This window comes from Chiroxiphia lanceolata, chromosome 6 (genome assembly GCF_009829145.1).
Source record: "Chiroxiphia lanceolata isolate bChiLan1 chromosome 6, bChiLan1.pri, whole genome shotgun sequence".
Lineage (NCBI taxonomy): Eukaryota > Metazoa > Chordata > Aves > Passeriformes > Pipridae > Chiroxiphia > Chiroxiphia lanceolata.
In genome coordinates this window covers 53,214,192-53,240,269 of record NC_045642.1, presented here as the reverse complement: position 1 = coordinate 53,240,269, position 26,078 = coordinate 53,214,192, and the positions used below count along the sequence as shown (strand labels likewise).

Genomic DNA, 26,078 nt, shown 5'->3' with positions numbered 1-26,078 from the left:
ATGTTTGCATTCGGTGACGAACCTCAGCCATGCAAGCACCCTACACAGCCTGTAATAACAGCAACAAGACGTAAACCTGCAAACTCAAAAACCTGGCATACTTCTCAGCAATCTGCCTGCATTTTTAAGATAGTGAATAGACAAACGTGTTACTTCCTCTCATCAGATTTTTCAGCCTCAGAATCTGCATAATATACAAAGCAATTAAACTTTGTAAAGCCAAAAGGGATATTTCCATATTTATAGCCTCCACTTTCTCTGTGGAGAAATCACCATGCATAGATATTTCTTCACAGAGTTATAAAAGGAAGTCCATAGTTCATTAGTAAAGTAGAAAATTAAGCTATTTTGCAGGAGCAGAAATGAAAAAAAAAAAAAAGAAACTAAACTAAAAAAAACCCACAAAATATAATAGCTGTCTGGAATGAGAAATGGAAAACCATACAGAAACCTGAGAGCTGTAGGGACTGCAGGAGAAGAATAAATTGAGAGGAGTGGACACAGTCCTGACAGACTGAGGAGGCAACTACTGAGCAGCAGAGACCTTCAGAGAAGTGACAAGTCCCAACCAGAGAGTTGGAAAACAAGAGTGCAGAGCAGCACAAGCATGCAGAAACAGAGACAGAGACAGAAGCAAAGGCCAATTAGTGCTGGGAAATGAAGAACGACGATATAGAGCAATAAATGACAACAAAGTTCCAAACGGTGATTCATGGCAGTGATTCTTTAATATTTTCCTATTTTAAAGAAGAAAATCACAGACATACTGTTTGGTCTTTATCACCTAAAAAAACCCCAAATTTGTGAAATGTGGGTACATATGCATATCCACGGTGGTACACATGTGGATACACATGCAATGTGTCCAGTATTGTTAAGGATTTAGGTTTTGGACTTATTTTTAACAGTCTTTGGAGCAACAGACATCTTTCAGTAAGGAACAAGAAGATACTGTGAAGTTGTGCACCTACTTTTAATTTTTGCTGAAAACCTGTTGGGCTCTTACAGAAATTGCCACTCTCAATTTCAACATTTTCACTAGTAATCATTAAATAATATTTTCTTGTCTGTTATTTGTTAGATATAACAAAATTACCTGTGTATCTTAGCTTTGCAACAGGAAACTGTCTTTATAAAAATTACTACAAAAGACCTTTTTTTTCCTATATGTTTGATATATACCTAAGAAAAACCATGCTGTTCACTCTTCAAACCACACAGTAAGAACTGACTTGGAGAACAGCAAACTAACACTTTGAATAGCAGTCGGGAATAAGATATACATACTATTTAAATTGCCCCATAAAGACATCTTTCAAAAATAACTAATTGCAACATCCTTACTCAGAAAAGTATTCATAATTAAACCTGCTTTATTCTACCTTAGACAATTAATTCATGACATGCCTGAGGAACTTATTTGGGGAAAGCACCAGTTGGCCTACCCTGCTGGCTTAAGTTTGTTAATAACGCCTTCTCCTCTTTTTCTATTTGCAGATTTATTACCCATAAGCACTGGAAAACCACAGTCCACTTCTTCAATCTAAGCATTTTCTGGACATAAAAGAATTCATTTCAAAGGAAGGACTAATAGTTTCTGGTGTCAACACAATCCAACATAATAACAAAGCTTCTTCACTAAGGCAAGAGTTCATGGCTGCAGGCATTCGACAAGAGAGGTAATTTAAGCAAATTAAATCAGCTTCAAACAGATTCTTATGGTCCTGGTGATTTGGAAAGCATGCTGTGATGCTGAATTCAAGGTATATATTTCAGAGGGGTGTTCTATAATACTTCTCTGCAATAAAGCACATGCAATGCCTAGTATTTGGTTTGTCAAGAAATCTCAAAGCCTCCACACAAGCAATTCAGAAGCTGTTCCTTGCCCCAGCTCTATGCTGGTCACCTGTAATCTATATGCACTGCACTTTTCAAAAAGCCACTCAAGTTTTATGCCAGTGACGAGAAAGAAATGTGGGTTTCTTACAGTCCTTGCCCTGGGCATCAGTAGATGAGGTCTCAAAACAAATCTAACAGGACTACAGGCAATCTGGCTGGTCATTAAAAAAATCCTTAATCAGTCAGTGCCATGGCTTCCAATCTGTAAAACTGGGTATATCTTTTCTTCCACTTCTCGTCCTATCTTTTTAGATCACATATTTTGGCTTGGAACTGCCTCTTCCCACTGGAATGTTGGGTAATTAATGCAGTGTGGGACTCATTTAAGTTTCTTCTGTGAAACAGTACTACACCACTACCAGTAATAAAAAGTACATTTTAACTTAAAAGAAAGGTTATTTTTGCACAAGATAGAAGCTTTTTTAACTATTGCAGTGCAAGTCATTTATGTCAATCTATCTAGAGAGTAAAGTTTGAGGCAGAGGGCTACTTCCTTTTAGGTATGTGTTCACAACAAAACCACAACCACATGACAAATCTAACTTATGCCTCTGACCCCCATCTGAAAACGATAATGACAACTTTAAACAAAACACATGACAATATCATAGGCAAGAAGATCAAGCATACTACAGTCTTATGCTCTCTTGAAGTGTTTTAGCAGAAGACTGCTGTATTTATTTTTATCCGGTTGAAAAAAAAATACTTTTTTTCTCTTTGTAACTGCTCTGTTTTCAAGGACACAGCTCCAGATTATCAAGGTGTCTTGAGAATCATTAAAAGGAAAGAGAGTCTGATTAAGATGAAGTGTTTGACCTTACTCTGGTACTGATCTCTAAGATTTTAGATATGAACAGTGTACACTTTTGGTTTTTTAAAGTCAATTTCAGATTACTTGAGAAGGCACAAAAATCTTGTGATAGAAGGTGTCAACCATTTATTAGGGGGAAAAATTAATTTTCCATCAGATTTTTTTATATAAAATTATTTTCCCATCTCAAATAGGACAAGAAGGGAAATCCACATATAAGAAAGACACAGGAAGATACAGAATGGCTTTTCTGTGAGGAACTCACAGACCCTTTAGGGCAAAATCAAGGAATTTTTAGTACAGAAATGAGATGACTGAGGGGAATTTGAAAGAATCAGAAATTCATTCTGAGCAGCATGGAGAAGGTGAATAGTTTCTTCCATTGTAAGACTTTAGACTGCAAACAAACAAAAGGCAGCTTCAAAACACACAGAATGAGATGCTTCTTCAAACGCTACATATTTAAGCTGAATTCCTTGCTACAGGAAGCTGAAGATGTAAAAAGATCAAGAACAACCCATTCCACAGCATGAAAACTCAAACAGATCCATGAAAGATAAAGAGGCAGGAGGCCCTCGAAATGTAAGTTAGAAATGCCTGGATAACCATTGCTGAGAATTGTGATAAATAAGTTTCTTGTCTTTCAAAAGCATATTGGTCACTGCTGGGGGTGTAAAATATGTCTAGAAACGGGCTGAAACCGGAATGGCTCTTCCCTGACAGCTTCTCACTTGAATACTCCCACCCCAAAAGGAGGCATGTTTCGTTCCTGGCTCATTTCAGTCTCTCCAGCAGCAGTTGCTCCAGGAGCGATGGTACGCACGGGCAGGTCTACAATTCTGATCTGCAACACCACCACATGAAGCTTCCAAATAAACCCAGCAGGACTGCTCAACTCCCTGCTACAGACACAGAAAATGTGCCTTCACATTCAGAAAGGACCCCTGAATGTTAAAATTTAAAAAAAAAAAAAAAAGCTATTACGCAAGTAAAAATATACCCCTACCATATTTCTTTGAACTTTTTGTTCATGGATTCAGAAAGATTTCTCTGAGAAGAATAACTTTAGTTTTCTAAAGCACTGCATAAATCATTTTAATTACCTTGTTCTTCCTAATACCACCAGTACATGACAATGTATTGGCTGTTTCTATAGAAACCAGAAGTGCAAGTAGCTCCACCAATTTCAACAGCCTTTTTTCATATTTATATGCTATCCAAAGACAAATTCATTAGGGTCTCCTAAATACAACATAAAATAACTGCATCTCATCTGAAAGAAATTGCAATAGAATGTTTCCAAGGAAACAAATGCAGTACACTTGTACTCTATTAATTTTTTTAACTGTGCTTTAATGGCTTAGGCTTATTTCTTTATAAACTCAAGTGTGGAGAAATAGCTCAACAACACAAAAAGCATCTCTTTAATATTTTTCTTTTTAAGCATAAAGCTGTAGATGGTAGTTACACTTTTATAGCTAAACAATGTTCAGAGTAATAAACCAAGATGGGGGGTAGTGAGAGGGAAACTGTTGTCACTCTGCCTTGACCTCTGTTAATAATAAAACTTTGCAGTTCATTTCAAGAGTAATTTTAAAAGCTTGAAAGAACAGCTTCCATGATTTTTTCTAGTTAATTTGTTCTATATCTTATAAGACCTCAATTTCAAAAATGGAAAATTCTGTGTAAATCTTCAAAGTTACCTTTTCCTTAAATTTGCCTTAACTTTATATGCATCTTTTTTCAAACTTTCCTTATGTCCTTTGTACTCTTTCCATTTTTAATAAGTAATTTCTGGTTTTCCTTCATAATGCTGTATTTTTGTTTATATTGATTTTGCTAACACAACACCTTCTGTAACAAACATTTTCCAAAAATAAAATAATAAACATTGTCTCCATTTAGAGCCATGCCTGAAGCACTTCATTAAATTCCTCACAGTCAATTTCTTTTCTTGAGATCTCCTCTTTAGCCAGTTTTCTCCTTACACAGTTCCCAGGTTAGTTCCTGCCTTCTCCAGCTTCTCTAGTTCTTCTATCAAAGTCCAACATCATAAAGTGACATCAAGTAAGCTTCACACAGTCAACTTTAACTTAACTCCTATAATTTTTTTAAATGTCATTTATTCTTATATCTGTAAATAATCTTTCCTTCAAAGCCTTTTCCTTCTATGGCTGTCAGGTCATATTACTGGGTCTCCACTACCTGATGCCCTTCCTCTCTTTTCCTCCTTATTTAAACATAAGCAGTGGATTTGCATTTATGGAAGTCTAAGAGCTTCATATATTTCTTAAGGATCAGAGCCACAGCCCTGCCACCTTCCACTTATTCCCTCTCTAGAGTACTACATGGTGCTTCATCAGCACTTGCTGTTCTGACAGTTATAGCAGAAAAACTCTTACCAAAGCTCCAACAGACCTCAGTGGTTTGTGACACAGAACACATGAACCATCAACAGATGAGGTCAGAAACAGAGTACAGCCATCAGTTGAGTAAATTATTCCTCTGTTTTTAATAGAATCCAGAAACTATGTTAGTGATGTTAGTGATCTCCATAATTTTAAAGTCCCTTGCATTTCTGTATGCACAGGATAAGGAACCAGTTCTTGAATGCTTACAAAATGTTAAGAGTTTCATCAAAGCAAAATGTAAATAAAAGGTAAAATATGCAAAACTCAAAAAATAATTATATGGATACATTTAGAAAATTTAAATGAGAACATTCAGATGTGAGCCTTGAGTGCTGTATGTCCTTTCAGCAGAGCTAACAGCATCCTTGCTCTACACTATACAAGCCTTGCTGACACATGGAAATAAATTGTTTCAATTCAGTTTGACTATTCCCTCATGATATAAGGAACTTTATCTCCTTTAAAAGTATTATCAGTATAAGACAGCCACCGTTGTAGTCTTGCTCTGACAGTACATCTGTGTAAGCCTAGAAACATAAATTAAAAAGCAAAAAAAATTATCTGTAGTCATATTTCCTTTAGTGAACACAATAAGGTCCTTATTGCTGAGCTAAAGGATACAAATCTCAACCCTTTGTTCTCTTTGGTATCTCAAGGAATATTAAAATTTCAGGTAGAATAAGTGGTTGGAATATATATTGTATGCTGTCTGAAAGCTAATGCAGATCAGCCAAAATGAAGGGTTACTGTGCTGGTTTGTGCTAAACATCTTAAGAAATTCTTCCACAGCTCAGAGGAAGGAAATACTTCTAAAATACATACCTACTTTAAGGTCTCAGGGTTATTGCACCTTTCTTTTTACAGGGCATTTTACGAGGTTTATCTAGATTCAGCTCCAAGGTCCAAAGATCCCATGGGGGCTGTTTAATATGATGCTCTCTCCTTGGTCAACACTGCAGATTCTTTTATTTTTTAAACATAGCAGCTCACTTCCAAGTTTTCTGGTCTTTTCATAAAGTCTCTATACACATTCTCCAAATGTTTCATAAATTCAATCAATCTGTTATACAGCAATATAAGATCTCCAGAATAATCTCTTCACCAGAGAGACAAAACTGGGTTTAACACAAACAAAAATACCACTATAATAAATCTCTACAGGCTATTCATCAGCCTCTTTTATTCTTCTTTTTTTCAGGCTTTGACTACTTGTCCCTGTAATTGTGAGATGCCTGTATACTTTACATTTCACTGAGCAGTTAACAAGCTGTTCCATCCATTCATTTCTCTGAAGTATATTGCTTAGCTTTATCTTAAAGATTTAAACTCCCTTATTGTTCTTTCATTCTTTGTCTTGCTTAATACCCAATGCTACATTTGAAACCACTTTGCCTATTTGCTCAACAGAACAAGGACAGCAATAAGTATCTTTCAATATTCCTCCTTTTTCTTTTATATCTACCTCTCTGATTAATAGCCTAACGTACATTTCTGTGGTGGCTTAAACCCAGCCAGCAACTAAGTACCATGCAGCCACTCGCTCACTCCCCTTGTATCAGGAGTGAGCTGTCAAACTGAATTGAAAAGATTAATTTATACAAGTCACCAAGGTTTGCATTGTGTAAAGCAGGAATGCTATTAGCTGTCCTAAAATTTCTCAACGTTTTAGTAGCTGAAAGGCTGCCTTGAACCTACCTTGATAAATTTTCTCTGGGACTTGGAAATCCAATTTTTGTACCACATTCAAGTGATTAACAAATATCAGTAATTTATGCTCATAAATTTATGGCCCTGGTCAGAAGTACTAATTTTAAAAAATACCACTATCAGCTATTCTATGTCATTTTCCATAAGAAGAAAGCACCAGCGTGGCACACTAGCATAAAGAAGCCCATTTAAACTACTGCATGTCTGTATAATTGGATAATATTTTTACTATTTCTCATTCTACATCTGTGATGCTTAATGTTCTGCTCTGAATTTCCACGAAAAAATCCACTTATTTCCTGATATACAATTATCATTTTGCCTCAGAGTTAATTTTAAGACATGCTAAAACACAGGAGTAAATCCTAAAGAATGACCCCTGAAACTGAATTATCAGCCAATGCTGAAATTGAGTTTTCAATGTGCAATGAGTAACAAGATTCAGACTCCTGATTTAGGGCACTCACTCTATTGATAAAATATGCTGCAAAGCCTGAAAAGGCTATCAGGAGTATGATGATGGGAACAAAAAGAATCATTAGTTCACCCACACATCATTCCAGGCTGAATGACAGGTTAACACACTTGAAAGAACAGGCAAAACAGGAAAATCTTGTTATGAATTAGGATGAAAGCACTTGAAAGATATAAAGGTTGTTTGCATCAAAATTGAAACAAAGTGGCAAGAAGCCTCAGACACCTATTTCAGTTAAGAGCAAATTGTACTTGTTGGGACAGGATAAATTTCAAAATATTGGCCAGGACACTATCTAGTCTTAAATATGGCTATAACAGTGTAAGATAGAAAAGATATGTGAATAAAGATAACAATACAAGCTGAAAGCAGGAACACCTGAAAAACTCATTGAAATCCCCACACTAGGGAAAAGAAGATGTGACATACTGATGATGCTGATAATTCATGTCTAACCAACATAGGGTTCTGTGGCTGAGAGTTTGAAATGTAACTACATTATTTTGCAGCAATGATGTATAGGTGATACTCACCACTCTGCAACAAGCACCCACGAAAAATCAGATAGGAGTTTGATATTTTACCCCTTTTCTCCACTCATCTATGACCTTCCACATCCACTCAGTACACACACACACAGAGTTTTTCAAATTTTAAAACCAATACAAATCTAGGTGACTAACAGTCTATCACTGAGCTACAGCTACCTTAGATGGGGGAATAAAAAGTAATAAAAGGATAATAGAAGCTCTCTCCCCCTTTTAGAAATGTTTCAGAGTAAGAGAGTGAACCACACTGCTGCTTTAGACAATCACAGTACATAAAAATTTATGGTTTTCAAATGAGCGAACATACAAAAAACCTAAAAAAAGGATCAATATCTGTTACCAGGCCTTCCAGTTTCTAAGGTGATTAGACACTGCTGGTTGTTAAAATTAATATTCCTCATGCACCACTTAATTGGCTAGTTTTCCAAGTGGTGAAGTTCTACAAGAATATAATTGTTTCCTAATTTCTAAAACTTCCAGAGAGAGCCCAGTACAGGACCTATATAAAAGAAACAGGCCAGGATTTTTGTTTTACTTGGTCTAAAACTTTTCCTATTTTACTGGTCAGAATACATATTCATTCACTTCTTTATTCTCTCAAAAAGTAAATTATTTGGTTGTAATAACATTGGGATGTTTCCCTTGTCTCTTCATTAGCATCAGCTCACAGAAATACAGTTACAGTTACACATAATATTTCTAAGCGTTGGAGTGTCCTGCAGGTACAAACAGCTCCCAGGGATCAACAGCTCTTCAAGGAGACCTGGATCTTCAGCATTGCAAAGATGAGCATATGGTCAGTCATAGAGATACAAACACATTATTCTGCTAGTCTCCTTTTTTCTGTATATACCATCCTGGCCATGGCACACAGTTCCTTTTGAGAAATCACGTTGTAAGATGGGATCAAAGGATGCCAAGCATGCAATGTTGTGACATACCGCACATAACAGCAGTACTGTCACTCAAACAGAAACATTCATAATGTAAGAATCACAACTACCATCTACTTTGGCAAAGGTATTAAAAGAGGAAAGGGAATGGCCCATGAAAACAGAAATACACCACTGTACCCATTTGAAAAAGACATCACACACAGGTCCATAAGCAAGGGGTCAAAAAAAGCCAAAGTCGGGCAGTAAAGCACAAAGATACAATAAAATACTGTTTAAATAACATAAAGATAATACACTCCCTAACTAGTAGAAAACATGAGAGATGTTTTAGACTTAATGTATAATCAAATTAATAAAATGCTAAGTATTCAGGTTCCCCTTCTACATAGATATAAATGATTTTTACTGGTTTTGTTTGTCCTCTGGAAATGAATCACTGATGTTTTCACCTAAGTGTTCACTATTGGCTACGCATACAGACACACACAGTTTATGTCATCCCCTGCAACCCACACAAAGGTGATCCCAAGCATAATTATTGTTTCTTAAACCTGTGCAGTGGTAACATACTGAAAACTGCAGTTTTCCTCTGCAATTTTGACAGACGTAGTTTACACAAAAGTTACTATATCAAAACATCATCTCAAATCAGGCTACTGGCAGTCAGAACTACAGAAGATATGAATAGGTTAGCTGTTAAAGAATACAGTTCATCAATATGGCCTTGCTCCTTTGCTGCCTGTCATGGTTTGAGATAGCCCAAATTCCAATTCCCTAGCTCCATCCCCCCTCCCACATCTCAACCCAATGTGAGATGGGTTTTTCCAGACAAAACACAACCAGACTCAAAGTGGGGAAAAGGGAATATATTACAATGACTATACAAATAAATACTACAATACATTATACACACGACTACAACTATCTCTACCATGACATAAGTATTTACAATGGATCAGATCTCTTCTCCCCTCCAAATAAAAGTCCAGGAGGGAAAGAAGGACAGATCCCTTCCAGTCTCTCAGGGCAGCAGCTTCTTCAGAGTAGCAGTCACTAAGCAGCAGCATCTTCTAAGGCAGCAGGTTCTCTCTCTCTTCTGTTTCTTGCAGCAGCTGATAGCTGGATCTCTGCCAGCACACACGAGGGGGGTATCCCCCTCGGCCACTCGTCTCTCCAAACGAGTGGTCTTCCGTGGGCTTCGTCACCCCAGACAAAGGTCGTATCACCACGTCATATCACGAAGCACAGGGGGTCTTCGTGACGGTCTGGTATCTTCAGGAGATTCAAGCTCCTTGCAGGGCCTCTGTGCCCTGTCTCAGGCTGCGAGCTTCTTTGTAGCTTGCAGCAAGGGAGGGCCTCAAGGCCAACCTCCCCCACTCCGTCCTGGCTGAGCTCTCAGGACGTCCGAGCTTCTCAGCTCCTCTCTGCAGTGCATGTTGCACTTCAAGGCTCTTTCAAGTAAGAGTCTATCAACTTCCTCCTTCCAGGAGGTCTCAAAGGAGTTTTGGGGGGTCTGGTATCAGTTCTTACCCCCAAGAACTCTGTAGAACTCAGCTGCTGATTCTCTTTCCCTCAGGTCTCCTTCCAGGAGTCTCTTCTCTGGTGCTGCATGTCTTTGTTGCTCCATCTTATCTCTTCTGGCTCTCTGCCACCGTTTCTCTGGTCAGTGCCAGCTGCTGCTTTCTCCGGCCACTGCCCACGGCCACTGCCCATGATGGAGAAAACATCTCCCAGCATAACTATAGGCACCTAGCCCAGCATTATGCTGTTCCAGGTCCCCACAGGCCCCCCGCTGGGGCTGGGGGCCAAAGCCCCCCTGTGGGGCTCAGAGCCCCTTCCTCGTGGCTCACAACATGGCCACCTTCTTCTAACCCCTAAAAAAACTACAACTCCTCTCTTCCGGTCTGGTTGTGATACGTTTACATTTTTTGCAGGAGCGCTCATTGGACAGAAATTCAAAACTTCCAGGGGTTTCCACCCCTTGGGGTCTACCACTTTTCTTATCCTCTGGGGGAAAACAAAGTCCAAACCACTACACTGCCTTACAATGCCTTTTACACAGGCCAGTACCTCACAAATTGCACATCCATCTGCTACTGAACCTCCATCTTGACACATTTGTCTGCCCCTTGCTGGTATAATGCCTCATGTAAACTATGTCTACACCTCTCTACTTGCCTTCTCCCTGTTCCAGCTACACCATTCATTGGTGAAGGACACGTTTCCTCTCTACTGCCAGTTTTCAGGAACAGTTTCACCAAGAAAACTTTCCAATACAGTCAAACCACCCTTTGTCAATCAGCCAATTCCAGTACTACACCACAGAGACGCATGTATTTCTGTAGGAGGCACATTCAGCAGAACATCAAGCTAAGGTGGTTGACAATATTTGGCAATCAAAGCCTGAGATGTGTGTGCTGCATTGCAGCCTCTGTCCAGGTTAAAAAGCAGGTGCTGTTCCATACTTGCTCCTGTCCACAAGGAAATGTTTTGTGAATCTATGTTTATGCAGATGTGAATTACAATTAGGTTTGCCAGACATATCAGTTGACACTTTGGTTGTGGTTGAGCTGATGTACCATCAGAATTTAAAATCTGAAAGGAAAGAGCTGCTTTAGGAGACATTTATTGTCTTCATTACTTGGAATAAAATACTGTCTGATACCTTGTCTGGTGCCGCGGGAAAGCACTATTGATACGCTATCTTATCTTTTTCAGATCCCTTCCGCCATCCTCAAGAGCAAAAAGATGGCTAACTACAATGAGTAGGTTCCACCCACATAGAAATTCAAAGGAAAACAAAGAACTACTCACTTTACAGTCACTGCTTCTCTTTGAACTGTTCCACGCCTGAGGATGTCAGTTTACCTTACGCTTCCCCCTGGCAGAGTACAGCTCTGGTCTTGCCTGAGCTCTGAATGGCAGTTGGGAGCACATTGCTCTTCACAGTTCATGATAAAGTAAAGGCAGAGGCTATACACAGCTCTGTGGCCCTTCACGAATGCAAAAAGTACTCCAGGCTTCTACACACAAGGCACAGAAACACACATCCTGACCCATATGCAACAGCTTGAAGAGCAAGTCATCTCTACTGCTTCCCGGTACACAACTGCCTTTCACAATCCTGAAGTGAGCTATTGGCTTTGTTTAATTCAATCAGATTTCTTATATCTACAGACAGAATAAAATAGTATTTTTGTGTACAATGTTCCTCTTAGCACTAAAAAAACATTACAGAGGTTCACATCAACAAATAGGAACACAATCAGTGACAAACCCAAAATACTTCAGAATAATATTACATTACAGTACATCTAGCAGCTTAGTAAAACAGCACACACAGACTAGGAAACATTCTAAAATAGAAAAAAGATTTCCTTTACCTTAGAAGTCCTTATATCCCAAGCTTTAACTTCTGGGCTGAACCCTCCACAAAGGAAAATATTTGACTCTGTAGGGTGAAACTTGAGTGCACTGATCCTAAATTCTGTTTTGCTGCTAAATATCTGCTTCCCTAAAATAAAGTGAAAAGTGGAGATTAAAATTTGAGCAGAAAATGAAATATGTTATTCATTTCGATTTAGTTTGAAAGATATCAAGGTTGTCAAAGGTGAACATGTGTATATTAACACATTTCAAGTATCTGGGGCTACTCTAACAATGATAATAGAGGACAACTCACTAATTTCTATCCACATGAGACTGCTCTTGCTTATGGACCTCTGCACCACTGACTGCTTCCTACTGAAAGGAGAGAACAAGTGGTTTCCCACACTAAGGAGAGGAGTTCCACCAAGGTCCCAGTTCAGACAACATGCAGGAATAAATCTACAAATCCAGTGGTTGAATGTTTCCTTACAGAGATGACAGTCATCGTTTCAGTGAGACAAAAATAACTAGAACAAAACATTGCTTGTACAGAACCACATCTCAACCTATATTACAATTCTTGAGTTGTTTACTTATCTTTGTGTAAAGGTAGTACTGAAACTTCATCATGAAAGTAGGAAATAATTTGCATACCATCATATGAAGGCTGTTCCCATGGATACACTGTTCTCAACATTTAATTGTGTACACTAATCTCCACAGGATCCTGTGGTTGGTATCAAATGGATTGTCAACACTTTTGAAGGCAGCAGAATTCGGCTAGGTTATTTTATACAACTTTTCCACAGTCCACTGCTTCCTTTCATCCTAACAAATTCATTACATTAATGTACACTCACTGAAATAAATTTTTGGAACAGCAGCAGGGACCAAGATAAATATATCTGCTCATTTTCACAATATCAACTGTGATTTATATTCTACATATCACATTTAAAAATCTACATTAAATAAAGTTACTGCTTTAAGCCACATGAGGTGCAGAAGTAAAAAAAAAAAGAAAAAATCCTTTAAAATACTATGACAAAAGCTTCTTAAAATATACTTTAATCTACATTTTTTGCAAGTGATGGATGTCTTAAAATAGGCTTTCTTAAACAACAGAAAATACTTTCAGCTAAAAACAATACTGACAGCTGTAAATACTTACTGTTAGGTGCACAATACTGAAAATCATTCATATAGATTTTTTATGCTTATTTCATGATCTGGGGCCAATTTATTTTATTTCATCACCAGTTCCATTTTCTCCATCTGCAGAACTCAGTTTACACAGTCAAGAGGCTAAAACTTGTCAAATTATTTATTTATACAGTTTAAAGATGAGAAGAGAAAGATTTTACTTCATCTCATGTGCTCATCAAGCTAACAGGGGCAAGGTAGAGGTGAGTGTTTTTGTATGTGAATACTGGTATTTGTAGGGGATTTTTGTCCTTTTAAAAATGATTCTCCACTGATTGCCATGCAAGATCTAAAGAGTTGCTCTGTCACTACTAAGTGAAACACTTCATTTAGTCCATAAGTTTCTTCCCCAAAATGAGAAAAGAAGTCATAAGGGCAGCAGAGGTTCTCTCAAGAAGTCATATCTAACAGTGACCATCTCTTGCCACGGGAGCTTTCAGTTGCCCAACAGCTAAAGGGGAAAAAAAAAGACTCCACAGGGAAAGAAGAAAGTATTAAAATCATCAGTTATAGAAACAAGATATTGCTCTCATGTACACCACTATCAGGCATCATTTGTGGGGGCTTTAGAAAAGCCACTCTCATCCACAGCACTTGAGAAAATACTGAATTCCCCCATGGAGGCTCACTAGTCAGTTTAATAGCATTTTGCTCCCAAAGGAATTTGGTTCCTACCAGTTCCCAGTTTAATAAAAACTCCAGGAGTATAATCAACAAGTTTTTGATGGGACTACAGCCAGAAATAAGCATAAATGCAGCCAATCTGTACTAATCCTGTCATACAACTTAATAAAGGACACATCAAGTGACTACTGTTCTCCACAAAGTGTGTTGTCCAAACGGCATTAGACGTACACATAACTGATCCAGTGGAACTCATCATTTTTGACAAACACTGTCTTTACTTTGTTTTTACCTACACAAGACTTCTGAAAACTGCTTTTTCTATAATGTGCATTCATGTTCTCCAGCCTAAGACACAAGAAAATCAACCAAAAAGATGTGCATTAAATTCAAGATGCGTTTCATGTACTAACTACAAGCTGCTACCTTTTCCACAGAAAGATCGATTTAACATAATTTGTTATTAATTAGTCAATTTTTCAATTTTATCTCCAGCTGCTTCCAAATAATTCAATCATTCACCTGATATTTTCTCCAGAAACTAAAATGCTCCTATTTCCTATTCTGTCTTGCCCTGTTTTAAAGAGAAATGGGCACTGTATTTGCCCTTTTCTTGTCTTCTAGAGGCTGTCATTTATCCCAAAGCTCTCAGCGACAGTCACTAATATAATTAAAACATAATGATCTCAGTGTTATGAATTCTACATTACAGTGTAATAATAAATAAAATAAATGCAAACAATTAGAATCTTATTTACCTCTATACACTTTATGTCCTTCTTTTTCCTATTTTAAGCTGCTACCTTACCATTTAATGCAGATATTAACCATTAATCTTACAAACTCAGGCTCTCCAATTAGTACTTTGAAATACAACTCTCTCTCTTGTCCTCTCACTCCCCAAAGTGAAATTCAATCAAATATCTCTTTTTGGAAACTGAGTACAGTGTTCTGAAGAGTTTGACATTATTAGATGTATACATTAATTTCATTTTACTGCCATGTCACAGAAAAGAAGCAAGACTAGAATGTAGATGAGCTAAGCAGCAGTAAACATACTCAAAAGGGGAGGATCACAATGTTAGAGAAAGGAAACCCTCCTATTGCCAGATTTAAAATTTATGCACAATACACTTGCAGAACTTCAGAAATTTAGGAAAAATATCCATCTGAGAGGTGGAACAGATCAGTGTAGATGACGACACGAAGCAAATTGGTTCACGCCATTCAGTAATTTGAAAGAATGGGTTCAACTCTTAGCCCTTTTCTGTACAAATTTTATTTAGTGTGTTATACTACTATGAGCAGAATTTGCTGCTTTCGCTGCTATGATGGAACTATCCCTGTAGCTTAGGAAATCCAGCTACAGTGTTTGCTAGAGATCCTCCTACACCTTTCTGAAAATGGTTATTTACAGTTATGTATATTTTTTTACAATTATTCAGTTTATTGACATCAAGTATTCAACTTTGGGGGGCCTTATTTTATATACTGTAAAAGGTGGCCTTTGAGCAGAAGACTCCCTTATACATAACAAAGGTGTAATTCAGCAAGATTGTATATACCCTTATTGTGTATATATTTATCACATTTTCATTCCTATAGGCAGCATTAAAAAGCTGCCTCAACCAACTTATAGCCTAGAAAATTATGTCTTCTGAAAAATCTCTTTGGCTAATTGAAGGAAAATCCATAGCACATACCATTTTCTTGTACAAGAGGTTGTTATTCCAAAGCAGAAAGCAAATTTTCCTCTCAATCTTTAATTTTCACAATTTCAGTAACAATATATCCTATATTTTTGCAGTGTGTTTTACAGACTTTAAAAGCATTAATTCAATTCTTCATGCACTAAAGGCTCACCACTCACATACACAGGATGGAAAAAAATCTTAAAAATACACTGAATGTATGTTTCTGCATTTTTATATAGCAGCCTACTGTGAAACTGCTCAACTGTGAAATCAGATGTTTTAAAGGCTATTTAACATTGTGAATTTTCCACAGAACATCAGCATAGTTACCAAGCACAGGATGCTTCTGTAACTGTGTTTAGTGGTCCTCAGGTTCACACACCTACCTGCATAACCCAAAAACATTTACTTTCTTACTCTAATCTGTGAAGAAAAGTGAAGCCTGAGACTTACGAGGACACGAGAGCAATTTTGCTAAGCAGAACAGATTTCCCTACTGTGTTTACAAAAAGACATAAGGCAATATATACAAAAAAATTTCATTACAGTCACAGTCTCTCTCATGCACAATAGTAAGAAAAAACATTAGATTGATCAGATATAATTTGTTCTTAGCAAATCAGCGTTGGCTGTTACATCTCCATTCGTTGTCTTGATGTGCTCACAAATGGCTTTATTATTTTTTCAAGAATCAAAGTTATATTAACTACATGTTTTTCCTGATTTTTTCCCCTACATATTCACAAGTTCACAGCATGCAAAATTGTTTTATCTTTTAATCTTTAAAATGTCCCCAAAATAAATACTTTTCTCTCTTCTTTTTGCAAAGACTTCCTGTCAGTGAGTATAAAAAGCAAAATGCTGTTATCTCCTAGCTGGAGAGTGACCTCTAAACTGTATTCAACATATTTCATAAAACTGTTGAATCTTGGGGGAAACCTTTGACCTCATATCAAGAGTGTTTGCATGCACTCAAAAGAAAAAAAAACAAAAACAAAAACAAACAAGCAAACAAAAAAATATCAATCAACTGGGCTTTTTTCTGAGGTATCATATTAAACCTTACTGCATTTTAAAACATACTATCTAAATAGTAGTGGGAGAGAAAGGGAGGAACAGAAGAAAGTCACAGCTCTCCTGAAGTGAAGTTTAGGTATGAGAACTAAAACTCCTACGTGAAAAATACAATTACATTGCTATATCTATAGGACTACCAAATTAGAATAGAAAAAAATATATAGAAAAGAAAATTAGAACCATCCTCTTGGAGGTACAAAATGTTCCATTAAGAAACTCTCTCTCCCATTATAACTCTGCGGAAATGATAGTTGAAATCAAGCTCAGTTCATGAACTAAAATACAACTGCAGCATTTGGTAACGTAGGAAATGTGCCAAAATTTCTTGGAACATTCCCTCTGTCATAATATTAAAGAAATGAAAAGTATCTACAATATTCAAGTAGTAACAACCCAGCCAATGTTCTGCCTATGCTATTATACCAATTCATTTGTGACTAATGAAAAATCCACTGATGAATAAAACATATGTTCCAAAAATAAAATAGTTATAAATAAATTTTAAAAATACAATTACCCTTCTAAAGTTGGTAGAGCATCTCCATTACATCTGGACATAACAGAAGGTAAATGTCAAATGTACTTGACCTAGAATTGTTTTAAAAGGAATTTTTTTCAGTGCTGTCTGAATATAACTCTATTTACTACTCTGTAAATAATGAAGTGTCTGGACTATCAATAGTAGAAAATGACTGTGAGTGTGGTGTTATTAAAGATAAACAAAACCAGAGAGTCTGAGACTGCTGGATTATTATCACATTCATGAAACCATTCAGAAGGCTTTATTTTTATAAAGAAATAATGTATATAAGATAGAACAATTAAAAAAAATATTAACTCACACCAGGCAGCACATCTGCAGTTTTTGGATCTACCAATATTTATGAAACTCCATACTGCAGTACTGAACTTGCTTCATGCAAAGTGCAACCACAGAACCACTCATGTGAATGACTCATGAATAACCTTGAGTTCCTTAAACACTTTACGCATATTTTGGATCAGACCCATAATTCTGAATGTGTACAATGGCTTTTAAGAAAACCATGTTTGTGGAGACTCTTATCTTGACATCCTGGTGCTAGGACCATTGAAGATAATAAATGACGATCTACAAAAATTGAGTTTAAAAAAAGACTTGCACAACATCTATTTTCAACCAAACCAGGACAAGAAAACTCCTTGTACCTCATTAACTTGAATTCTTCTTCATAGTATCATGCAGGTTGGACTCATCTGGTCCAAATCCCTATTCGAATTAGGTCCAGCTGCAGCAAGTTGCTTAGGGGTCTGTCCACTGAAGTCCACAGCTTCTCTTAACAGCCTGGTTTAGTGTTTGATGACCCTTGAGTTGAGTCAACAAGTTTTTGTGTTTCTATATTCGTCCTTTGCCTTTTTTCCTTTCACTGCACATCTCTGAGAAGAGCCCGGCATCATTTTCTCTGTGTCCTCAGTAAATACTTCCTAATTTGGCCTGGAATGAAGTAGTTGTCCTTTGCTGCAAGAGAGCAGTGCTGATTCATATTCAGCACCACAACTCCCAGGTATTTTTCTGCAAAGTTGCTTGCTACCCAGTTTATCACCAGCCTGTTCTGTTGCACAGGATTACTCCATTCCAGATGCAGGACTTTGCATTTGTCCTTGTTGAACTTCATGAGACTTCTATCAGCCCATTGTTTTTTGCTTGCAGCATCTTAGATATTCTTATACATAAGAACTTTCATTAAATACACATGACAAGGGCAAGAGGTCTGATGGTGTAAAACTGCAGGATAGGATTACAGGATGTGTTTTCTATCCTTATGTCAGGATTTCTACGCCAATGACAAAAATTCTGTTTCATGATTAATGGGATTTCAGTGTTTGCTTCTATTCTGATGTTGTTCAGATTATAGAGATTAAAAAAAATCACTCCAGAAAATGCAATATATTAGGACAAGGGATACTCAAACTGAAGTCCAATCTTAGAAACAAAATTTCCTGGGGAATTTATTCCAGCGCTGTTCGTTAAAACTATGCTGGCACATTCCTCAGAGGAGTGTCATAACTAGCTCTCATCAGACCTGTAACAATTAGCAGACAAAAATTTAGATTTAATAGGGCAGAAACTATGTTCCTAAAGAAAACCAACAGAAAATTACAAAAAAAAAAAAAAAAAAGGCACCTGAGCAGCTCAATACCATGCATGTACTTAGCTGTATTTGCAACCTTTCCTAAGCTTTTAAAATAATTCTCTTCAGACCATTAGGTTTCTTTTAGTGAAGGACATGTAACAATTTTTATAACACAGATGTAATATATAAAATTTGCACTGAAAACAAAGATAAGAAGGATTAGATTTTAGCAAACAACACAGGAAAAGTGTTGAACCAGAACAAAATATACAAGATACAAGAGCACAGAGCCTTAAAGACAGCATTATTATTTATAAAATCCCATTGGTGTACGTTTACTGCATTTAAACATGCTAGTAGTTAGTTCAGACTAGCAATGGAAAGTAATTAAGACTGAAGTCCAAAAAGGTATCTGAAAATCCTCTGTGAAAGAGCAGTTCTAACATCTATCTGAAGTTAATCAAAGAAGAAATCATCTCAGCACTGATGAAGAGTGAGGAAGAATGAATGATTCAGTGAACTAATGTAAATCAAAATCTTATAGCTGCCTTAGTGTTTTTCAAATGGAAATGAGGCTTTTTATATCAAATTGATTTGGATTCCAGAGGCAAACTGCTCACCCTGTTTCTCTGAAAGGAACTGAGTGAAATTCATGAAAAGAAGAGTAACTTTACAACAGGGAAGGAACCCAGAAATTGCCTTGCATGCGTAGGAAATCAGAATAAAATCCTGATCACTCATATTACACTTTTCCAAATGAGGTGTGTATCACTGAAAGTCAGGTCCAAACATCAACATGACAACTGCAGTTCAGAGAAAGTACAAGGGCTCCTGTGTTCTTTATATAAGGCAATAATGAATATCTGGTATTTCCAAGGATATAAGCATTCATTTTATACATATAGTTTATTTAAGAAGCTACAAACTACATAACTCACCCATCAATATGGAAAGAACCATTTATAAACTTATCTGCTTTGAAACATAGCAAATATGTCTTGTTACTGTTGCCATTTCCTAGAGCAGTATAAATGAACTACTACAATCAACTTAATCCAGATTACTATCCCATTACTGAATAGTTAAATCAAAGAGATGTTAGAAATTAAAGTATATGATTTAAATTACGTATCTTTGAAATTTGTGCTATGATTTAATGAAATGAGATTTTTCCCACAGTAGTCCCATCAAATGACTCAGATACATAAAATCTATACTACTGCCATAAATCCCATTAAAAAGACAGCCATTCTGTTTAGAATTTGTAAGCATTACAGACAAAAGTAAATCCACTTGGATTAGTAAAATTCAGTTATATGTGAGACTAGAAAGGTTGCTGTACTGAGATTGAAAATAAAAAAGAAGTCTAACAAATTAATGACTTGATATATTAACCTCATGTACTACTACATCAGATATATAAATCTCTTTTCTCATTAAAAAACCTGAATATTCTCAGAACATCAGTATTCCATAACATATTTTACATTCCCACACTACAACAGCTCCCTTTCAGCCATCATTGAATTTTAATACTTCTGGTACAACAATTGTTGAGAAAAATAAATTCTTAGAGCAAGGAAAAGAATACTTTTCTCATGTGAACAATATTCACAAATTTCCTTGGCCACTTTCCCAGTTCATCTGAATAGGATTTCTGCTCTCCAAATATTCACATACAACGTAGTCCTTGCTTTTATGTAAGAGAAAATCCTCTTAGACAAAACCTGCTGGTAATTTTTGTAAGATTTTTTCTGTAGTCTCACAAGAAATATTGTATCTTTGCAGGAGTTAAACACTTAAAAATAAATTAAGCGAAAAACATAAAATGTCATCTCTTCCCTTGACAGAGTCCTATTTTGACCTAATTCATTTACACACAGACACACAGATGTCCTATTATGCACAGCTCCAGTGAACACTGCTTTATGAATGCTGGTAACATACGTAAGGGAGAGAAGAAATATAGCTGACAGAAGCACTTCAGTTTGTGAAAGAGAAAAGAAGAGACAGCATCCAGGAAATTAGTTTTGTTAAGGTTACAACAATCAAATCCCAAATCAAATCCACAAATGCATCAAAGCAACCCAAGTTCAGTCTCAAGGTTTCATACTAGAATTTAAGTTTCTATACTCCTAATTAAGGTCCTGTTCAGAAAAAAAAAAAAAAACAAAACCAAAACGAACAAACAAAAATAAACAAACACCCAATTAACTTTAGGCACAAATTTAAAACCAACCCAATTGAGAATGACATACAAGCCTATATTTCAATTAACCATATGTATAAATGCAACTGAAGGCAGCTTTAAGAGGCTCTTCAAACACTTTAATAAATGACCATGACAGAGCATAAAAAATACACATTTCATTCTGTTAATCTGTGTAGTATCTGACAACAGAAATTACCTGTGATCATGAAGTTAAAGATATTCCAGTGTTCTCAAATTTCTCCAACTACTCTTAATTGCTGATATATATTTTTTAAAGTAAGGACATGCTTCAAGAACTCTGACTTTCATGTACAGATTTTATCTATATAAGAAAGAATAAGGCTAACAAGACCCCAAGTTATCTGTACACAATAAAGACAGGGCAATAATGCACCCTTCATGACCTTTACCTGTTTCTACATCTGTTAAATGCAGTGTGGAATCAAAGCCCCCACTGAGGATCCTTCTTCCACAAGACGACCACTGGGCAGCTCGAACAGCACAGGAGTGACAGGAGTATGTTTTTAAACAGCAGCCTGTATCTACAGCATCCCATACCTTAAGAAGAAGGATAAGGACAGCTTTATAAAGAATCACAGTAATTTTTTCAATGTACTGATAAGTAGCTACAGCAAATCACTGCGGTTGAGAAAGCTTTGCATTCTGAAGTCATATCAGCTAAGCTGAAAAGATTGTTAGAAATAATTGCATGGTTGATTAGAATTAGGGTATTTTATTAACAAGGCACAAATCAGTAATACATCTTTATAACTTTTTTATTTCTTAAAATGTCTACATTGCCTGCAATGGCAATTGATGTCATACTTTCCCATTCATAATGCTGTCCTATCTCTACACAAATATGTATCCAAATACATTTTACCTTTAAATAATTTTTTTTCCAAATTTTTGTCTCTATCATATCTTGTTTTCCATCAAGTAAGAGGAATCCTGGCAGATTACAGCATTCACATCTGCCTATACATAGGTTTTCATCACATTTCTCACTGGGTGTGTAATTTAAAGTGGAATTTTACCTTAACTTCACTGAGGAAGCAGATAAGAATATTATCACACAGCCACACGGAGATTTTTAAGGATGGGTCTGAGTCCTCTCATTTTTCAGTTTCTTCTGGACAGAATTAGGTTGATGCTGAGCAGTTCTGAAAATCCTGTTCTACTAGTTATCCAAGGGTTTTTAAGTATATAACAAGCAGCACTTTCAGAACATAAATCATCCTGCCCATATTTCAAAAAGGCACTTGTTTCCAAGTCATATATTTTAGAAAATACAACTACTTTGAATTTAGTTAACAAATATAGTTGCAAAAATTAAAAGCACATCCTTTTCCTAGTTTTATTTTTGCCACAGTTTTAAGATAAAATTAGAAGTTCGACAACAAATGACCCATATAAAGATCCAGTATGATCACTTCTGTGACAGAAGGCTAAATATCAGAGCTATTTTTCTATGAATATTCTTCTTCAGTAAAAGCTACATTATGAAATATCTTATGATTGTACAATACAATACCTGTTGAGTTGAATAATAAAACAGATAGCAAATACTACAACCACATCTGTAAATCCTACAATTTCATTACTTCTAATATTAGTAGTACAAATAAATCAACACTTTGACACTGCTTCATGATAATTTTATTGCAGTTACTGTAAACCCAAGGCAGTTTATTGCTTTAAAGTCACCATTTTACTTCATGGTAGTTCTCTCTGCAATCAGTCATTTTCATCCTGCAAAAACATGCAGAACGAAAACAACGTTGCCTATAAGCTTGGAAAGTCATTCTGAATATTGGCAATTCTAATCAATTTCTCCATTCTAAGATTGTTTATATAATGCCAGCAACAGACTAGGCAACCAACAAAATCTCAGCAAATTACATTTTTTTTAAATTGAGATGAAATTCAACTTTCATGTATGTTAACACAAGAGCAATGAAGTTAGTACTGAAAATACAATTAACTGCATGTTTGTGCATTTTAAAGGATGTTAAAAACAAAAACAACTTGGTAAATCAGAAAATCTAAGCAGATGTTTGCTTTCTTGTGGGAATAGCACAATTCACAATATAAGAGAATGTAAAGAGGGAGAAACAAGTGAGACTTTAGGTAATGCTTTTTTAACTTCAATTATATTTTCTTCTTACTGGACAAAAAGGACTTGCTGACAGTATCATTATTATATGATTCATACTCAGAAGAAAACATTCCATTATAGAAAATTATTTCATCAAAGGATCTTCTATCACGAAGCACAGTTCTGCAATGCAAAGCAACCAATTATCATTAATTACTTGAATAGCCAGTTAAGACTGGAACTGTGATGGTCATACCCTTAGTATTCTACTCTATTCATAAGAAAAGAAATCAGGAGAATCTTAATATTAAACTGCTTTTGAAAGTAAGTTTCTCTGCTTTAATGAGTTTTACCGATTGTTTCAAGTTTCACAGTATTAAAAAAGGGTTAATTGTGTCTTAGAGGCTTTTAATATAAGGAAGCTAATGAATGAATTTAGATGAAAGGAAAATAGGTGGTACATGCTTCAGATATTTTCTGTCATGTTTTAGTGATTAAGCATGAAAAACTCAGTTTTCTCAAGAAGGGTTAAGTAAAGCAAGTTCAACAACAGCACTTCTGAGTTCCTGCTTCATTAAAACAAGCTGCATAAATGGAAAAAGCACACCCCTGAAAAAGCATGTTTCCCTCCGTTATGTGAGACTGAACAAGTGATCCACTCTTGTGGATGAGACCACTGACCACTCACAAGGGACAACTTTTACCATATTTCTCCCCATTGTTTTGCTTTCCATCAGCTCTTTTCTGCCCAGGGAATGGTGGTGTTTCAATGCTTTCTGGAATTAGAGTCACATGGGCAAGGCAGTCTTGACTGAGGAAATTCACTTAGTTTACTGCCAATTAACATAAACTTTATAAATATTATAAACAGTAACCAGTCCATCCTTTTTCCTTATAAGAATCCCAAAAACAATGAAATATGCAACTGTTATCAGAAAAATTATACATATTACCATATTACCTCCCCTAAATCTGTAATTATTAACTAATTAATTATCCAATATTTGAAAGAAATAAACAGCCAAGACTCAAAGCTTTGGAATTAGCTACCTATTTTCAAAGATTTTTTTCAATGTCTTTCTGGAATTAAGGTATTACGAAAGCTTTAATTGCATTTTTTCCAATTTTATTGAAATTTGCTTTAATTTGTCAAACTGATTCATATTTCACTACTAGTTCTTACTCTTTTGTACTTCACTATTTATAACATTGCATTTCCATTTCTTTTCCATCAATTCCTTTCATTTCATTTCTTCCCCTATTATAGAAAGTATGGTGATTACATAGTTATCTGCTAGGATTAATATATGGGGCCAAAATGGCAGGTACAAACAGCCAAGTGACAAAATTATACTAGAGACTTCTTTACAGAAGCAATTTTCTTTTTACTTTCTCTGAGGCACATTGTAATTCAATTGCTCTTTCACCTTCCCCATATTATTTGGAAATAAAGGCTTTAGGAGTTGTTTGCTTTCCTGTATAGATTAGAAGTGTCGTGAAAATACTGTAACCTCTATTTTAGGTAACATAATCAGACCTCCTCACCCTTGTGATCAAAAGTTCACAAATCACATAAGCAACTACACAATATAAGAGATGAGATTTATTATAGATTATATGTTTCCAGGTCCTATCTTCTGACTGAAAGCTTTGAGGAAAACAGCCTTTTAAAATAAAGTCGTTTGGGTTGAAGATAATAAAAACCTCTCTTGGTAAGCCACAGAAGGAAGCACAAGAAGATAAGCACTTGATATTCAAGTAAATAGCAGTCACACAAGAAGGTTCTGAGGTCTGTTACCCTATCAACCAGCTCATAAGACACAAAAGAAAGGCTTTTATCTTGCTGACCATCCAAACTAGGAATTCATTCCTCGAAAAAAAGTCACAGTAACATAAACAGAGTAACCAAAGTAATAGGTGAACTCATCAGGCATAGGTAGCCTGATAAAATAGGAACTGAGCACATCTCTTTCATTGCCATTTTATGATTATCTGTAATGCATTTGCCTTCAAGCAAATTAGATTGCAGAAAAGAAAATCTAGCAGCCTGACTTTTAGAAAGAGAAAGGTGCATCTATTCAAACAGGCAGTCACTAATTGCACAGTGAACCCGAGAACAGTGATTCAATTGTGATAAATTAGAGGTTGGAAGCGAGTATGAGGAATTAAGCTGTATGCATTTTGAATTTGCATGCAAAAAGGAGCTACAGCAGAGCCAGTCAAGAATGCTAAACAAGAAATTAATTTCTGGAGCACGTGTAATGAAATTAAAAACTTTTTAGTGGATGGATTGAAGTTAATTTCAACCTAACACCCATACTAAAAGAATTCTTCCCCTTCAATTTAGCCAAGTTGTGCTATTCTTCAGTAGTTACCATCCTCCTCTGTCAATGGCTCCTAATGAAATAATTTCAAACTTCTAAAAAATGGCATTTAAGAAGCAGCCCTGCTCAAGGATGATGTGGGATAGTACTGATAGTACAGAAAGTATAAAGAATTACTATGCTTTGACTAGAACAGATTATGTTCCCTTACAAAGCACACTCAGGTTGCTCCACAGACTTCTGAAGAGACATGAGCCTCTCCTTTCCAATTTTGGAACATCACTCCCTGATGCATCTGAAGGAGACAAAACTGATTTTGTTTTTCTCCTTTGTTTTTTAACTGCAGAACTGAATTCATGTCTGAAAGTTGAACATGTCATATCTGCTAACATGCATTCTTCAAGAGAATGGTACTCCCTGAACCATATTGCTTTTCTCATCTCATCAGTATCTAAATACCATGTTTTCTAAGAAATACAGTAGAGAAGGAAGTCCCACACTAACTATAGAAAATCATGTATTTTCAAGTTTTCAAAGCAGGCTCAGAACTGTACTTTAAAAGGTTCTTTGAAAATCAGTGGGCCAGAGGGCAGAAATAGTCTCATGAAAAAATTAT

The 26,078-nt window shown here is 36.1% G+C and overlaps 1 protein-coding gene across 4 annotated transcripts in view; it reads right to left on the bottom strand.

The window, feature by feature from the left end:
* Positions 1-26,078, bottom strand: part of WDR25 (WD repeat domain 25) — an 87,503-nt gene that overhangs the window by 30,264 nt on the left and 31,161 nt on the right. For all 4 annotated transcript variants that reach the window (XM_032691964.1, XM_032691962.1, XM_032691966.1 and 1 more), the window contains exons 3-4: positions 21,451-21,598; positions 12,131-12,261 (exon numbers count right to left, since the gene is read on the bottom strand). In XM_032691964.1, coding sequence (XP_032547855.1) covers positions 12,131-12,261; positions 21,451-21,598 — 279 coding nt within the window. The remainder of the gene's footprint in view (positions 1-12,130; positions 12,262-21,450; positions 21,599-26,078) is intronic.